General features: G+C 55.3%; 4 protein-coding genes and 6 pseudogenes across 4 annotated transcripts; 1 reads left to right on the top strand and 9 right to left on the bottom strand.

The window, feature by feature from the left end:
• Positions 1-72: 72 nt before the first annotated feature.
• Positions 73-1,080, bottom strand: GL50803_0050057 (uncharacterized protein; the record flags this gene model as incomplete). Its single annotated transcript, XM_001703820.2, has 1 exon — positions 73-1,080. One exon carries the CDS (start codon positions 1,078-1,080, stop codon positions 73-75), a length of 1,008 nt encoding a protein of 335 aa, XP_001703872.2.
• Positions 1,081-1,223: 143 nt separating this feature from the next.
• Positions 1,224-1,592, bottom strand: GL50803_00116575 (uncharacterized protein; the record flags this gene model as incomplete). Its single annotated transcript, XM_038045688.1, has 1 exon — positions 1,224-1,592. One exon carries the CDS (start codon positions 1,590-1,592, stop codon positions 1,224-1,226), a length of 369 nt encoding a protein of 122 aa, XP_037902165.1.
• Positions 1,593-2,121: 529 nt separating this feature from the next.
• Positions 2,122-4,620, bottom strand: GL50803_00114891 (High cysteine membrane protein Group 3; the record flags this gene model as incomplete). Its single annotated transcript, XM_001704177.1, has 1 exon — positions 2,122-4,620. One exon carries the CDS (start codon positions 4,618-4,620, stop codon positions 2,122-2,124), a length of 2,499 nt encoding a protein of 832 aa, XP_001704229.1.
• A 27-nt stretch (positions 4,621-4,647) lies between these two features.
• Positions 4,648-5,187, top strand: GL50803_0060176 (uncharacterized protein; the record flags this gene model as incomplete). Its single annotated transcript, XM_038046195.1, has 1 exon — positions 4,648-5,187. The coding sequence occupies one exon, from the start codon at positions 4,648-4,650 to the stop codon at positions 5,185-5,187; it is 540 nt and encodes a 179-aa protein (XP_037902164.1).
• Positions 5,188-5,238: 51 nt separating this feature from the next.
• Positions 5,239-6,960, bottom strand: GL50803_0050055 (pVSP; annotated as a pseudogene; the record flags this gene model as incomplete).
• Positions 6,961-7,022: 62 nt separating this feature from the next.
• Positions 7,023-8,795, bottom strand: GL50803_0050054 (pVSP; annotated as a pseudogene; the record flags this gene model as incomplete).
• A 62-nt stretch (positions 8,796-8,857) lies between these two features.
• Positions 8,858-10,630, bottom strand: GL50803_0050053 (pVSP; annotated as a pseudogene; the record flags this gene model as incomplete).
• A 62-nt stretch (positions 10,631-10,692) lies between these two features.
• Positions 10,693-12,465, bottom strand: GL50803_0050052 (pVSP; annotated as a pseudogene; the record flags this gene model as incomplete).
• Positions 12,466-12,527: 62 nt separating this feature from the next.
• On the bottom strand, positions 12,528-14,300 carry GL50803_0050051 (pVSP; annotated as a pseudogene; the record flags this gene model as incomplete).
• Positions 14,301-14,362: 62 nt separating this feature from the next.
• Positions 14,363-16,135, bottom strand: GL50803_0050050 (pVSP; annotated as a pseudogene; the record flags this gene model as incomplete).
• Positions 16,136-16,160: the final 25 nt, after the last annotated feature.

Genomic DNA, 16,160 nt, shown 5'->3' with positions numbered 1-16,160 from the left:
AAACATCTGGTGATGTGATCCGAGTGGCCTCACAATAGCCTGTCTTCCTATTCATGCCACTCGAGGAACCTGCTAAGAGTTTTTGTGACACACCCCCTGGTTCGATGAGGCCCTGGCACCGCACCCTTCTGCACATGTCCGCTGATCTGTCTGGATGTTATGATTCGAGGCGGCACACAAGAGGCACCTACCCGACGTATCGCAGGCAGCACACGATGGCATGTCAGGGGGACACTCGGTTGGGAGCACACACTCGGATCTGTCCAGCGCCGGCAGGAAACCCCGCTCGCACCAGCACCTCCGCACGCCACCGGGCACCTCTCCCACCACCTTGTCCCCGGTGCACTCCCCCAGGCACGACTGCCCGTCCAGGCTCACGAAGAGCTCCCCCGCGCACTCTGTGCAGAAGGAGGCATGCCCGCAGGTCTTGCACCCCGGAGTGGCGCAGGGCAGGCACGCGTCTCCGTCTGCATAGTACCCGTCTACACAGGCGTTGGGGTCAATGCAGCTCCCGGTGGCGGCACCTGAGGCCCTCTTCAGGAGCTTGTCAGAGGGGCACCTGGTGCAGCGGCCGGGGCCAGGGGCGGTGCACCCCAGACATGTCGGGTCGCACTCCAGCAGCTTTCCATCGTCCGATATCCCGTACTCCTTCTTGGTCTTCTCACACTTCCCGCCTGCCTGTTTGTCACAGATAGTGCTTCCTGGATAGTGCTCCGTTGTGTAGCAGCCCCCGTTCATCAGGAAGGCCGCTCCTGAGCATGTAGTACAAGCACCATTTGCCTTGTTGGTGCAGTACGCGTCTTTTTGTGTGTTCGGAATACACACCCCGTTGAGAGGGTACATATTCGAGTCCTTGCAGCGCGTGCAGTACCTGCTGCCGTCGATGGTGATGCCGCACTCTGCACAGTCGTCACCAACAGCGCACTCATCTACACATTTTGCATTACCGTTTGCGACGACTGACGGCTCCAGGACTTTGCCGGGGCTGCACTGCTGGCAGCCGGTTGACTTGCCATCCTTGCAGACAGCGCACGAGTCCGTACATGGTGTGCAGGTTCCGGAGCTGTTGTAGAGGCCCATCCTGCAGACGCACCGGCACGACACTTCAGTTGACTCGCTCCCCTCTGCTACCTTTGTGCACACTCCTTGAGTGTCTCCACTGCAGCTCTCACTGCAGGACTTCCCATCCACCCCGAGGTGCCTCGCCGAGCACCGCGTACACGTCACACCGTTATTGTACCTACACGTGGCACAGCCAGAAATGCCCCCATTTGGAGCGTCATCGCACAGATATCGGTCTCCATTGCTCCCGCATTCTTAGAGAAGATCCACCCGGAAGCACTGCTCCACTGTTCGCAAGCATTCGACCCGCTTTCTGAGCAGGGTCTTGAGCAGATGTAGAGCCTGTCCTCGGAGCAGCCGCCGTAGAGCAGGAAGGGCTTTACAGAGTTGGAGCAGGCTGTGCACGCCCCTTGGTTGGTCCTTTGTGCGCTCAAAGCGATCTCTTCGAGGGACGAGCTCTCCCTAGCAAGGGCGCATGCACCGCTCCCAGGCGCAGGAGTTGTTCGCACACTCTGTGCAGATGGTCGCATGCTCCAGTTCGTACTGGCCTGCTCTGCACCTATAGCAAGCCCGGTCGAGCTGTGCCGGCCCTAGTATCCACACCTGTAGGGCGGCGTGTCTTGTGGCAGGATGTGAGTATCCGTTGACACAAGTACGGGGTCCCTTAGCTGGCATGATGGTCGGTTGGATAAACGCTTCTGTTCTCTGTTGTGTGGCAGCACCTAGCACACAGGGCGATGCCGTTTTGCCACGTACGGGGGACACGCGGCTTGGACACCAGAGGCGCCCCTGTATCCACCGGACCCGACTGTGTCGGAGCACAGAGGGCTACCTAAGCTTCCGTCCCGTGCTGGTGTGCTCGTGTAGCAGCTGCCGTAGAATAGAGTGTGCTTGCCTCCTGATTGCATGCAGCACACGGAGGACACCGTCTCCGAGCACTTCCGGCGCCTCCTTCTGCCGGGACAGCCGGGCGCGCCCATCCTGGACACGGCTGCCTGGCCTGCCCCCTGTAAGTCGCTGCAGAGCAAGCCGTCCGCTCTGACGGCTCCGTTTACTGGGTCATATCAGGGACTGGCGGTAGTCGTAGGACTCGCCCCGCGTGAGCGACGTGTACTTCGCCCCGCGCTTGGGCCGGCCGCCCCTCCTGAAGACGAACCACCAGACGAGGAAGCCGGCGACGGCCAGGACGAGGAGGACGACGATGACGATGGCGGCGATTGCTCCCCCGCCGAGCCCGCCCCGCCGGTAGTAGCCAGGGTCGAGGCAGTTGACGCTCCCGCCGCCCTTGTCGGTCAGCTCGCAGGTCGTGCACCCCGCGAGGCCCACCCAGCCGTCCATGCCCCCGGTGTCGCTGCAGCCCATGCACGCCGTGTGGTAGACGTCCGGGGAGATGGGGACGGCGCTCTCCGCGCAGCTCTCGCACTTGAGCCCCGTCGCGCAGACCCGGCAGTTCGCGATGTCGCACGGCTGGCACTCCCCGAGGTCCTCGTCGGGGTACATCGAGCCGCCGCAGCTGGCGCAGTCCTTCGTGCACGTCGCCGTCCGCGGGCAGAGGTACGCGCCGGCCGTGCAGTGCTCGCATCTATTGGGGTCGTCGGCCACGCACAGAGCGCACAGCTCCACGGTGCATGTGGGCGGGGGCGCCTCGCAGACGGTCTTGCCCTGGTCCGTCTCCTTGAGATACCCGTCCTCGCACTTCTGGCAGACGACGTTCTTGGCTCCCCCGTCCCCCACGGTGCTGCGGCAGACAATGCAGTGTTGGACGCCCATGTAACCGCCTATACTAGAGTCACACTTCACACACTGCCCAGGTTGCCTTTTTCCCTCGGCCGCGATGTAGTATCCGAGGAGACACGTCGTGCAACCTGCGCTACTGCCGTCATTACACGTTGAGCACCCGGCGGCACACGGCCTGCACGCCCCCGTTGAGGAGTCGCTGCCGGACACCTCGAGGTAGTACCCGTCTGCGCACCGGGAGCACGAGGTCCCGTCTACGCAGGAGAGACAGTTCTCCACGCAGCGCGCACAGGCCCCGCTGGCGTTGTAGTAGCCCGGGCCCAGCGCCAGGCAGCTCCCGAAGCACTTCGTCTTGTCCTCCTTCATGATGAGAGGCTCGAAGCAGGCGTCGCACGTCGTGGCAGAGTCCTTCGAGCACGCCTGGCAGCCCTGGACGGCGCACCCTTCGGGCGTTGCGGGCGGGAGGGCTCGGGGGCACGCGCCATCCTCGCCGGGCTCCGTCGAGTCCGAGCACCTGGTGCACACAACCTTGGCGGGGCCATCACTGGCGAGCGAGCAGCCCCCGCAGTTGGCTACTCCCCCCACCGTGTCGTCCCAGCAGGCGAGGCACTTGGATGACTGGCCATCTGCAGTGATGGTTATCACACTCGAGGAGTCCGAGGACGCGCATGCTGTGCAGGCGCCATCAGCTACAGCGGAGCAGATCGACTTCCCGATGGGGTGGGTGATGTCGTAGCAGCCGCTGTAGAACAGGAAGAACTCGGGGGTATTGTCTGCGGTCTGTTTGGTGCTGCAGACCGTGCACGACCCGCCGCTGCACGTGTGTCCGTCGGTCCCGTCCGAGCTCTGGCCGATGCAGACGCCGTTCAGGGGGTAGTGGTCGGGCTGGGCGCACCTCTTGCAGAGCACCCGGCCGTTGACGTAGATCTGGTCCTCGGCCGCGCAGATGGCCTGGGCGAGGGGGCCGTCGACGGAGTAGCAGCTCCCGTAGAAGAGCATGAAGCCGGAGGAGCACGCGTCGCAGAGCCCGTTGCCCCGGGGGTCGGAGCACCCGGCGAGCGCGGCCAGGGCGGAGTAGTTGGAGAGGCACCGGCCGTCGACGGGCACGTAGCCTATTTTGCACTGCGTGCAGAGGGTAGGCTTCACATCTGCGCCCGTGAGCACGTTCATCCGGCAGCGCTCGCAGAAGAGGGTCCCGTCCAGCCCGTAGCACGCGAGGCAGGAGGTGGCAGACGAGCTCGCACTGGGGTTCTTGACGAACTTCGATCCGCAAGAGCCGCAGACAGAGCCAGTGGTGTCAGCTTGATTAGGACACACAATGCTGCCGGGAGAACTATCAAACTTGTAGCACGACCCGTAGTGGAGGAAGTAGCCGCCTGTGCATGTTGTGCACACGCCCTTGTCGCACGTGTTTCCTGCAGCACTCCCAGCCGGCACGCACACCCCGTCGATCGGGACGTCGCCCTCGATGGCGCACGCCCCGCAGTACATCCCCTCCTCGACGACGTGCTTCTCCTTGCATATGGCGTTGATCAGGGATGCCGTGCGGTAGCACCCGCCCCTGTAGAAGAGGAAGTCCCGGATGCAGCCCGAGCAGGAGCCCGGAGTGGGGTTGCTGCCCGTGGGCACTATGCATATACCCCGCGAGAGGCTCAGCAGCCTGCAGTCTCCGTTGACGGGGACCCGCGCTCCGTCGCACTTGGAGCAGTACTTCTTGCCGCCGATCGTGACGTTGCAGACGCCGGTCGCACCCCCGCAGTCGCTGTCCTGGGTGCACTCTGAGAAAATACCGTGCAGAAGAAGAAGGATGAGAACCCTCATGTGAATCCTTGAGGATACAAGTTTTTAATGTGTCCGAATCAGCAAGGATCCGCCACACTACCTCTGCTGTGGAGGCTCCCGGATGCCCGGCCTCCGCGTGGTCGAACGGCGGGCCCGGAGTCGGCACGGAGCGATCCTCAGAGGGCGAGTCGAGCCCCTGTCCCTCGGGGGTGCACAGGTCCTGCCACTCCGTGTGCCGGTCTTTTGCAGAGGCCAGCCGAGCGGACCGAGTGGGCGGTGCCTGCACGCAACGGCCGGGTGGCGGGTCCGAGCCACCCTGTGCAGGGACCGCCCATGCTGCGCCGGCCTCCCACGGCTGCAGGCGTGGTTCGGCGCCTATGCTACGCAGTCGAGCACCCGCTGCTTCGGCAGGCCGGGGAGCGCCATCGAGCGACGCGCTATTTTAAATCCACGGCTGAGCTGTCCACTGCTCTGCACATCAGGCATTGCCCCCGGGGCCCCCGAGAGCTTCTGCCCTCACTCACGGCGAGACCCAGCGGGGGTGCCGCAGCGCCGACTCTCTCCACCCTGGTTGCAGCGGGCGTCCAGACCTCCACGGGCACGTAGCAGCACCGGGCGGATGGACAGCGGATGCCCACCCCGGGCCAGTAGTCATCACTAACACAGAAGCCCAACGAGACCAGCCACGGAGATCCCCGCGATGGCCCCCGTGGAGAGCCCGCTCCTATTACTGCCAGAGGACACGCACTTACCATTGTCTATGCTGAAGCCACTGTTGCACTCCCCACATATATTATCCATCACACAGCTCTTGCAATCACCCACAGAGCACAGCACACACCCAGTGCCATCCTTGTTGGGCTTCTTACTCTCACCACAAGAGGTACACACAGCAGCGGTCATGCCAGCTGTTGTTAGAGCTGTCGGGGCTGTACACTGAGAGCAGCCCTCGACCCCCACGTATGCCTTAGTATCTACTAGTGTGCCTAGGGGGTTACCACATGCTAGTACAGACTGATTCTGATTGGATGCCCCTGGGACTATGAAGTACTTATTGTTGGCCGCCTCTGTGCATATCCCATTATTATCTGCTTTCTTGCACATGTAGTTGCCAGGTTGAGCTGATACACTATAACAGCCGTTCATATAGAGGAAGTAGTTAGCAGCACATGATGTACATGTATGACTGGTACAAGTATTACCATTTGCATTGCTACCAGTACTGACACATAGTCCATCAATGGGGAACTTAGTACTATCCCCACAGTAGGAACAGTAGTGCTTTGCATTGCCCTTATCATCTATTATCATGGCATCACAGGCACCAGAGGTACCCCCACACGCAGTCTCATCCTCGCAGGTCTTCTCTGTGCATGTATAGTTGTCTGAGGTTCCAACGGGCTTCCTGTTAGGCTTGCACTTTGTACACTTGAGGGATCCTGCAGGACCAGTGCACTCAGCACATCCATCGATGCCCTCCTGTGCATTATCACAAGGAAGGCACTCACCAGTAGGACCACTGCCTTTCATGAAGAATCCAGGCTTGCATTTAGTACACTGATTATTGCCAGCTTGAGTGCAGGTGGCGCAATTCTCGCCACAGACTGTGCATGTAGCGGTACCACTACCACTATTTGCGCTATTGTAGTATCCGTCGAGGCATGTCTTGCACTGAGGATTTGTACCAGAATTAGCTTTAGAGCATGTGCTACAACCAAGAACACCTGTATTGCCAGGGGTTGAATCTGCAGTGTTATTGCAGAGAATGCACTTTTTGTTCGGTTCAGTTAGAAAGTTCGGACCATCGTTCCCGTTTTGGGTACAAGCCCCCTCAGCAATGCAGGTGGTCGTCCCGTCGGCCTCTTCCTTGACTATCTTACCAGTACAGGTCAGGCACTTCGGCTTCTGCAGCGTCGTATCATACTCACATGTGTCGCATCCATCTATCCCCACTTCTTGAGCGTTACAAGCTGTGCACTTGCCGGTGCTTGGGTCGGGGTACTTATTTCCAGTGCATTGACCAGCCTCTACGCAAGTGTTAGTATCAGTCTTCAGGAACGTATTTCCCTTACAAGAGGTACAGTGGGTCGCCTCAGTCTCACAGGTGGCACAGTTCCCTTGGCACTTCTCACATGCACTGTCCTTCGTAACGTACCCAGCCTTGCACTCAGTACACGTGGCAGGTCCTGGACTACTAGCTGGTGCCGTACATGTGGCGCAGTTAGCCACCCCCGTATATCCATCTGCTCCCTTGGTATCCCAGCACAGGATGCACTCACTACCAGACTTCGGTGCTGTAGCTGGGTTCTTGAACAGGCCGTTAGCTGTATTACAAGCAGTGCATACTCCGTTACTGGCTGTTGTGCATATCACACTCCACTATCATACTATCACCCACTATCACCCATTATCATCACTCATAGCATTCACTACCTAAGTACCTACGCCTTCCCTCTACACACAAACCACCAACACAAGAAGCCCACGAGGCCCCCCACGACGACGACCACGGCGACGGAGATCCCCGCGATGGCCCCCGTGGAGAGCCCGCTCCTGTTGGCGCCAGAGGACACACAGGAGGCCCCACTGCTGTCTAGGCTGAAGCCACTGTTGCACTCCTCACACACACCGTCCATCACACAGCTCTTGCAGTTGGTGTCAGAGCACAGCACACACCCAGTACCATCCTTGTTGGGCTTCCTATCACTGTCACAGGAGGTACACACAGCAGCGGTCATGCCAGCTGTTGTTAGAGCTGTCGGGGCTGTACACTGAGAGCAGCCCTCGACCCCCACGTATGCCTTAGTATCTACTAGTGTGCCTAGGGGGTTACCACATGCTAGTACAGACTGATTCTGATTGGATGCCCCTGGGACTATGAAGTACTTATTGTTGGCCGCCTCTGTGCATATCCCATTATTATCTGCTTTCTTGCACATGTAGTTGCCAGGTTGAGCTGATACACTATAACAGCCGTTCATATAGAGGAAGTAGTTAGCAGCACATGATGTACATGTATGACTGGTACAAGTATTACCATTTGCATTGCTACCAGTACTGACACATAGTCCATCAATGGGGAACTTAGTACTATCCCCACAGTAGGAACAGTAGTGCTTTGCATTGCCCTTATCATCTATTATCATGGCATCACAGGCACCAGAGGTACCCCCACACGCAGTCTCATCCTCGCAGGTCTTCTCTGTGCATGTATAGTTGTCTGAGGTTCCAACGGGCTTCCTGTTAGGCTTGCACTTTGTACACTTGAGGGATCCTGCAGGACCAGTGCACTCAGCACATCCATCGATGCCCTCCTGTGCATTATCACAAGGAAGGCACTCACCAGTAGGACCACTGCCTTTCATGAAGAATCCAGGCTTGCATTTAGTACACTGATTATTGCCAGCTTGAGTGCAGGTGGCGCAATTCTCGCCACAGACTGTGCATGTAGCGGTACCACTACCACTATTTGCGCTATTGTAGTATCCGTCGAGGCATGTCTTGCACTGAGGATTTGTACCAGAATTAGCTTTAGAGCATGTGCTACAACCAAGAACACCTGTATTGCCAGGGGTTGAATCTACATTATTACTGCAGAGAATGCACTTTTTGTTCGGTTCAGTTAGAAAGTTCGGACCATCGTTCCCGTTTTGGGTACAAGCCCCCTCAGCAATGCAGGTGGTCGTCCCGTCGGCCTCTTCCTTGACTATCTTACCAGTACAGGTCAGGCACTTCGGCTTCTGCAGCGTCGTATCATACTCACATGTGTCGCATCCATCTATCCCCACTTCTTGAGCGTTACAAGCTGTGCACTTGCCGGTGCTTGGGTCGGGGTACTTATTTCCAGTGCATTGACCAGCCTCTACGCAAGTGTTAGTATCAGTCTTCAGGAACGTATTTCCCTTACAAGAGGTACAGTGGGTCGCCTCAGTCTCACAGGTGGCACAGTTCCCTTGGCACTTCTCACATGCACTGTCCTTCGTAACGTACCCAGCCTTGCACTCAGTACACGTGGCAGGTCCTGGACTACTAGCTGGTGCCGTACATGTGGCGCAGTTAGCCACCCCCGTATATCCATCTGCTCCCTTGGTATCCCAGCACAGGATGCACTCACTACCAGACTTCGGTGCTGTAGCTGGGTTCTTGAACAGGCCGTTAGCTGTATTACAAGCAGTGCATACTCCGTTACTGGCTGTTGTGCATATCACACTCCACTATCATACTATCACCCACTATCACCCATTATCATCACTCATAGCATTCACTACCTAAGTACCTACGCCTTCCCTCTACACACAAACCACCAACACAAGAAGCCCACGAGGCCCCCCACGACGACGACCACGGCGACGGAGATCCCCGCGATGGCCCCCGTGGAGAGCCCGCTCCTGTTGGCGCCAGAGGACACACAGGAGGCCCCACTGCTGTCTAGGCTGAAGCCACTGTTGCACTCCTCACACACACCGTCCATCACACAGCTCTTGCAGTTGGTGTCAGAGCACAGCACACACCCAGTACCATCCTTGTTGGGCTTCCTATCACTGTCACAGGAGGTACACACAGCAGCGGTCATGCCAGCTGTTGTTAGAGCTGTCGGGGCTGTACACTGAGAGCAGCCCTCGACCCCCACGTATGCCTTAGTATCTACTAGTGTGCCTAGGGGGTTACCACATGCTAGTACAGACTGATTCTGATTGGATGCCCCTGGGACTATGAAGTACTTATTGTTGGCCGCCTCTGTGCATATCCCATTATTATCTGCTTTCTTGCACATGTAGTTGCCAGGTTGAGCTGATACACTATAACAGCCGTTCATATAGAGGAAGTAGTTAGCAGCACATGATGTACATGTATGACTGGTACAAGTATTACCATTTGCATTGCTACCAGTACTGACACATAGTCCATCAATGGGGAACTTAGTACTATCCCCACAGTAGGAACAGTAGTGCTTTGCATTGCCCTTATCATCTATTATCATGGCATCACAGGCACCAGAGGTACCCCCACACGCAGTCTCATCCTCGCAGGTCTTCTCTGTGCATGTATAGTTGTCTGAGGTTCCAACGGGCTTCCTGTTAGGCTTGCACTTTGTACACTTGAGGGATCCTGCAGGACCAGTGCACTCAGCACATCCATCGATGCCCTCCTGTGCATTATCACAAGGAAGGCACTCACCAGTAGGACCACTGCCTTTCATGAAGAATCCAGGCTTGCATTTAGTACACTGATTATTGCCAGCTTGAGTGCAGGTGGCGCAATTCTCGCCACAGACTGTGCATGTAGCGGTACCACTACCACTATTTGCGCTATTGTAGTATCCGTCGAGGCATGTCTTGCACTGAGGATTTGTACCAGAATTAGCTTTAGAGCATGTGCTACAACCAAGAACACCTGTATTGCCAGGGGTTGAATCTGCAGTGTTATTGCAGAGAATGCACTTTTTGTTCGGTTCAGTTAGAAAGTTCGGACCATCGTTCCCGTTTTGGGTACAAGCCCCCTCAGCAATGCAGGTGGTCGTCCCGTCGGCCTCTTCCTTGACTATCTTACCAGTACAGGTCAGGCACTTCGGCTTCTGCAGCGTCGTATCATACTCACATGTGTCGCATCCATCTATCCCCACTTCTTGAGCGTTACAAGCTGTGCACTTGCCGGTGCTTGGGTCGGGGTACTTATTTCCAGTGCATTGACCAGCCTCTACGCAAGTGTTAGTATCAGTCTTCAGGAACGTATTTCCCTTACAAGAGGTACAGTGGGTCGCCTCAGTCTCACAGGTGGCACAGTTCCCTTGGCACTTCTCACATGCACTGTCCTTCGTAACGTACCCAGCCTTGCACTCAGTACACGTGGCAGGTCCTGGACTACTAGCTGGTGCCGTACATGTGGCGCAGTTAGCCACCCCCGTATATCCATCTGCTCCCTTGGTATCCCAGCACAGGATGCACTCACTACCAGACTTCGGTGCTGTAGCTGGGTTCTTGAACAGGCCGTTAGCTGTATTACAAGCAGTGCATACTCCGTTACTGGCTGTTGTGCATATCACACTCCACTATCATACTATCACCCACTATCACCCATTATCATCACTCATAGCATTCACTACCTAAGTACCTACGCCTTCCCTCTACACACAAACCACCAACACAAGAAGCCCACGAGGCCCCCCACGACGACGACCACGGCGACGGAGATCCCCGCGATGGCCCCCGTGGAGAGCCCGCTCCTGTTGGCGCCAGAGGACACACAGGAGGCCCCACTGCTGTCTAGGCTGAAGCCACTGTTGCACTCCTCACACACACCGTCCATCACACAGCTCTTGCAGTTGGTGTCAGAGCACAGCACACACCCAGTACCATCCTTGTTGGGCTTCCTATCACTGTCACAGGAGGTACACACAGCAGCGGTCATGCCAGCTGTTGTTAGAGCTGTCGGGGCTGTACACTGAGAGCAGCCCTCGACCCCCACGTATGCCTTAGTATCTACTAGTGTGCCTAGGGGGTTACCACATGCTAGTACAGACTGATTCTGATTGGATGCCCCTGGGACTATGAAGTACTTATTGTTGGCCGCCTCTGTGCATATCCCATTATTATCTGCTTTCTTGCACATGTAGTTGCCAGGTTGAGCTGATACACTATAACAGCCGTTCATATAGAGGAAGTAGTTAGCAGCACATGATGTACATGTATGACTGGTACAAGTATTACCATTTGCATTGCTACCAGTACTGACACATAGTCCATCAATGGGGAACTTAGTACTATCCCCACAGTAGGAACAGTAGTGCTTTGCATTGCCCTTATCATCTATTATCATGGCATCACAGGCACCAGAGGTACCCCCACACGCAGTCTCATCCTCGCAGGTCTTCTCTGTGCATGTATAGTTGTCTGAGGTTCCAACGGGCTTCCTGTTAGGCTTGCACTTTGTACACTTGAGGGATCCTGCAGGACCAGTGCACTCAGCACATCCATCGATGCCCTCCTGTGCATTATCACAAGGAAGGCACTCACCAGTAGGACCACTGCCTTTCATGAAGAATCCAGGCTTGCATTTAGTACACTGATTATTGCCAGCTTGAGTGCAGGTGGCGCAATTCTCGCCACAGACTGTGCATGTAGCGGTACCACTACCACTATTTGCGCTATTGTAGTATCCGTCGAGGCATGTCTTGCACTGAGGATTTGTACCAGAATTAGCTTTAGAGCATGTGCTACAACCAAGAACACCTGTATTGCCAGGGGTTGAATCTGCAGTGTTATTGCAGAGAATGCACTTTTTGTTCGGTTCAGTTAGAAAGTTCGGACCATCGTTCCCGTTTTGGGTACAAGCCCCCTCAGCAATGCAGGTGGTCGTCCCGTCGGCCTCTTCCTTGACTATCTTACCAGTACAGGTCAGGCACTTCGGCTTCTGCAGCGTCGTATCATACTCACATGTGTCGCATCCATCTATCCCCACTTCTTGAGCGTTACAAGCTGTGCACTTGCCGGTGCTTGGGTCGGGGTACTTATTTCCAGTGCATTGACCAGCCTCTACGCAAGTGTTAGTATCAGTCTTCAGGAACGTATTTCCCTTACAAGAGGTACAGTGGGTCGCCTCAGTCTCACAGGTGGCACAGTTCCCTTGGCACTTCTCACATGCACTGTCCTTCGTAACGTACCCAGCCTTGCACTCAGTACACGTGGCAGGTCCTGGACTACTAGCTGGTGCCGTACATGTGGCGCAGTTAGCCACCCCCGTATATCCATCTGCTCCCTTGGTATCCCAGCACAGGATGCACTCACTACCAGACTTCGGTGCTGTAGCTGGGTTCTTGAACAGGCCGTTAGCTGTATTACAAGCAGTGCATACTCCGTTACTGGCTGTTGTGCATATCACACTCCACTATCATACTATCACCCACTATCACCCATTATCATCACTCATAGCATTCACTACCTAAGTACCTACGCCTTCCCTCTACACACAAACCACCAACACAAGAAGCCCACGAGGCCCCCCACGACGACGACCACGGCGACGGAGATCCCCGCGATGGCCCCCGTGGAGAGCCCGCTCCTGTTGGCGCCAGAGGACACACAGGAGGCCCCACTGCTGTCTAGGCTGAAGCCACTGTTGCACTCCTCACACACACCGTCCATCACACAGCTCTTGCAGTTGGTGTCAGAGCACAGCACACACCCAGTACCATCCTTGTTGGGCTTCCTATCACTGTCACAGGAGGTACACACAGCAGCGGTCATGCCAGCTGTTGTTAGAGCTGTCGGGGCTGTACACTGAGAGCAGCCCTCGACCCCCACGTATGCCTTAGTATCTACTAGTGTGCCTAGGGGGTTACCACATGCTAGTACAGACTGATTCTGATTGGATGCCCCTGGGACTATGAAGTACTTATTGTTGGCCGCCTCTGTGCATATCCCATTATTATCTGCTTTCTTGCACATGTAGTTGCCAGGTTGAGCTGATACACTATAACAGCCGTTCATATAGAGGAAGTAGTTAGCAGCACATGATGTACATGTATGACTGGTACAAGTATTACCATTTGCATTGCTACCAGTACTGACACATAGTCCATCAATGGGGAACTTAGTACTATCCCCACAGTAGGAACAGTAGTGCTTTGCATTGCCCTTATCATCTATTATCATGGCATCACAGGCACCAGAGGTACCCCCACACGCAGTCTCATCCTCGCAGGTCTTCTCTGTGCATGTATAGTTGTCTGAGGTTCCAACGGGCTTCCTGTTAGGCTTGCACTTAGTACACTTGAGGGACCCTGCAGGACCAGTGCACTCAGCACACCCATCGATGCCCTCCTGTGCATTATCACAAGGAAGGCACTCACCAGTAGGACCACTGCCTTTCATGAAGAATCCAGGCTTGCATTTAGTACACTGATTATTGCCAGCTTGAGTGCAGGTGGCGCAATTCTCGCCACAGACTGTGCATGTAGCGGTACCACTACCACTATTTGCGCTATTGTAGTATCCGTCGAGGCATGTCTTGCACTGAGGATTTGTACCAGAATTAGCTTTAGAGCATGTGCTACAACCAAGAACACCTGTATTGCCAGGGGTTGAATCTACATTATTACTGCAGAGAATGCACTTTTTGTTCGGTTCAGTTAGAAAGTTCGGACCATCGTTCCCGTTTTGGGTACAAGCCCCCTCAGCAATGCAGGTGGTCGTCCCGTCGGCCTCTTCCTTGACTATCTTACCAGTACAGGTCAGGCACTTCGGCTTCTGCAGCGTCGTATCATACTCACATGTGTCGCATCCATCTATCCCCACTTCTTGAGCGTTACAAGCTGTGCACTTGCCGGTGCTTGGGTCGGGGTACTTATTTCCAGTGCATTGACCAGCCTCTACGCAAGTGTTAGTATCAGTCTTCAGGAACGTATTTCCCTTACAAGAGGTACAGTGGGTCGCCTCAGTCTCACAGGTGGCACAGTTCCCTTGGCACTTCTCACATGCACTGTCCTTCGTAACGTACCCAGCCTTGCACTCAGTACACGTGGCAGGTCCTGGACTACTAGCTGGTGCCGTACATGTGGCGCAGTTAGCCACCCCCGTATATCCATCTGCTCCCTTGGTATCCCAGCACAGGATGCACTCACTACCAGACTTCGGTGCTGTAGCTGGGTTCTTGAACAGGCCGTTAGCTGTATTACAAGCAGTGCATACTCCGTTACTGGCTGTTGTGCATATCACACTCCACTATCATACTATCACCCACTATCACCCATTATCATCACTCATAGCATTCACTACCTAAGTACCTACGCCTTCCCTCTACACACAAACCACCAACACAAGAAGCCCACGAGGCCCCCCACGACGACGACCACGGCGACGGAGATCCCCGCGATGGCCCCCGTGGAGAGCCCGCTCCTGTTGGCGCCAGAGGACACACAGGAGGCCCCACTGCTGTCTAGGCTGAAGCCACTGTTGCACTCCTCACACACACCGTCCATCACACAGCTCTTGCAGTTGGTGTCAGAGCACAGCACACACCCAGTACCATCCTTGTTGGGCTTCCTATCACTGTCACAGGAGGTACACACAGCAGCGGTCATGCCAGCTGTTGTTAGAGCTGTCGGGGCTGTACACTGAGAGCAGCCCTCGACCCCCACGTATGCCTTAGTATCTACTAGTGTGCCTAGGGGGTTACCACATGCTAGTACAGACTGATTCTGATTGGATGCCCCTGGGACTATGAAGTACTTATTGTTGGCCGCCTCTGTGCATATCCCATTATTATCTGCTTTCTTGCACATGTAGTTGCCAGGTTGAGCTGATACACTATAACAGCCGTTCATATAGAGGAAGTAGTTAGCAGCACATGATGTACATGTATGACTGGTACAAGTATTACCATTTGCATTGCTACCAGTACTGACACATAGTCCATCAATGGGGAACTTAGTACTATCCCCACAGTAGGAACAGTAGTGCTTTGCATTGCCCTTATCATCTATTATCATGGCATCACAGGCACCAGAGGTACCCCCACAAGCCGTTGTATCCTCGCAGGTCTTCTCTGTGCATGTATAGTTGTCTGAGGTTCCAACGGGCTTCCTGTTAGGCTTGCACTTAGTACACTTGAGGGACCCTGCAGGACCAGTGCACTCAGCACACCCATCGATGCCCTCCTGTGCATTATCACAAGGAAGGCACTCACCAGTAGGACCACTGCCTTTCATGAAGAATCCAGGCTTGCATTTAGTACACTGATTATTGCCAGCTTGAGTGCAGGTGGCGCAATTCTCGCCACAGACTGTGCATGTAGCGGTACCACTACCACTATTTGCGCTATTGTAGTATCCGTCGAGGCATGTCTTGCACTGAGGATTTGTACCAGAATTAGCTTTAGAGCATGTGCTACAACCAAGAACACCTGTATTGCCAGGGGTTGAATCTGCAGTGTTATTGCAGAGAATGCACTTTTTGTTCGGTTCAGTTAGAAAGTTCGGACCATCGTTCCCGTTTTGGGTACAAGCCCCCTCAGCAATGCAGGTGGTCGTCCCGTCGGCCTCTTCCTTGACTATCTTACCAGTACAGGTCAGGCACTTCGGCTTCTGCAGCGTCGTATCATACTCACATGTGTCGCATCCATCTATCCCCACTTCTTGAGCGTTACAAGCTGTGCACTTGCCGGTGCTTGGGTCGGGGTACTTATTTCCAGTGCATTGACCAGCCTCTACGCAAGTGTTAGTATCAGTCTTCAGGAACGTATTTCCCTTACAAGAGGTACAGTGGGTCGCCTCAGTCTCACAGGTGGCACAGTTCCCTTGGCACTTCTCACATGCACTGTCCTTCGTAACGTACCCAGCCTTGCACTCAGTACACGTGGCAGGTCCTGGACTACTAGCTGGTGCCGTACATGTGGCGCAGTTAGCCACCCCCGTATATCCATCTGCTCCCTTGGTATCCCAGCACAGGATGCACTCACTACCAGACTTCGGTGCTGTAGCTGGGTTCTTGAACAGGCCGTTAGCTGTATTACAAGCAGTGCATACTCCGTTACTGGCTGTTGTGCATATCACACTCCACTATCATACTATCACCCACTATCAC

Source organism: Giardia intestinalis, chromosome 5 (assembly GCF_000002435.2).
Source record: "Giardia intestinalis strain WB C6 chromosome 5, whole genome shotgun sequence".
Lineage (NCBI taxonomy): Eukaryota > Fornicata > Diplomonadida > Hexamitidae > Giardia > Giardia duodenalis.
The sequence above is the reverse complement of the archived record's forward strand: the minus strand, read 5'-3'. Positions and strand labels throughout refer to the sequence as shown.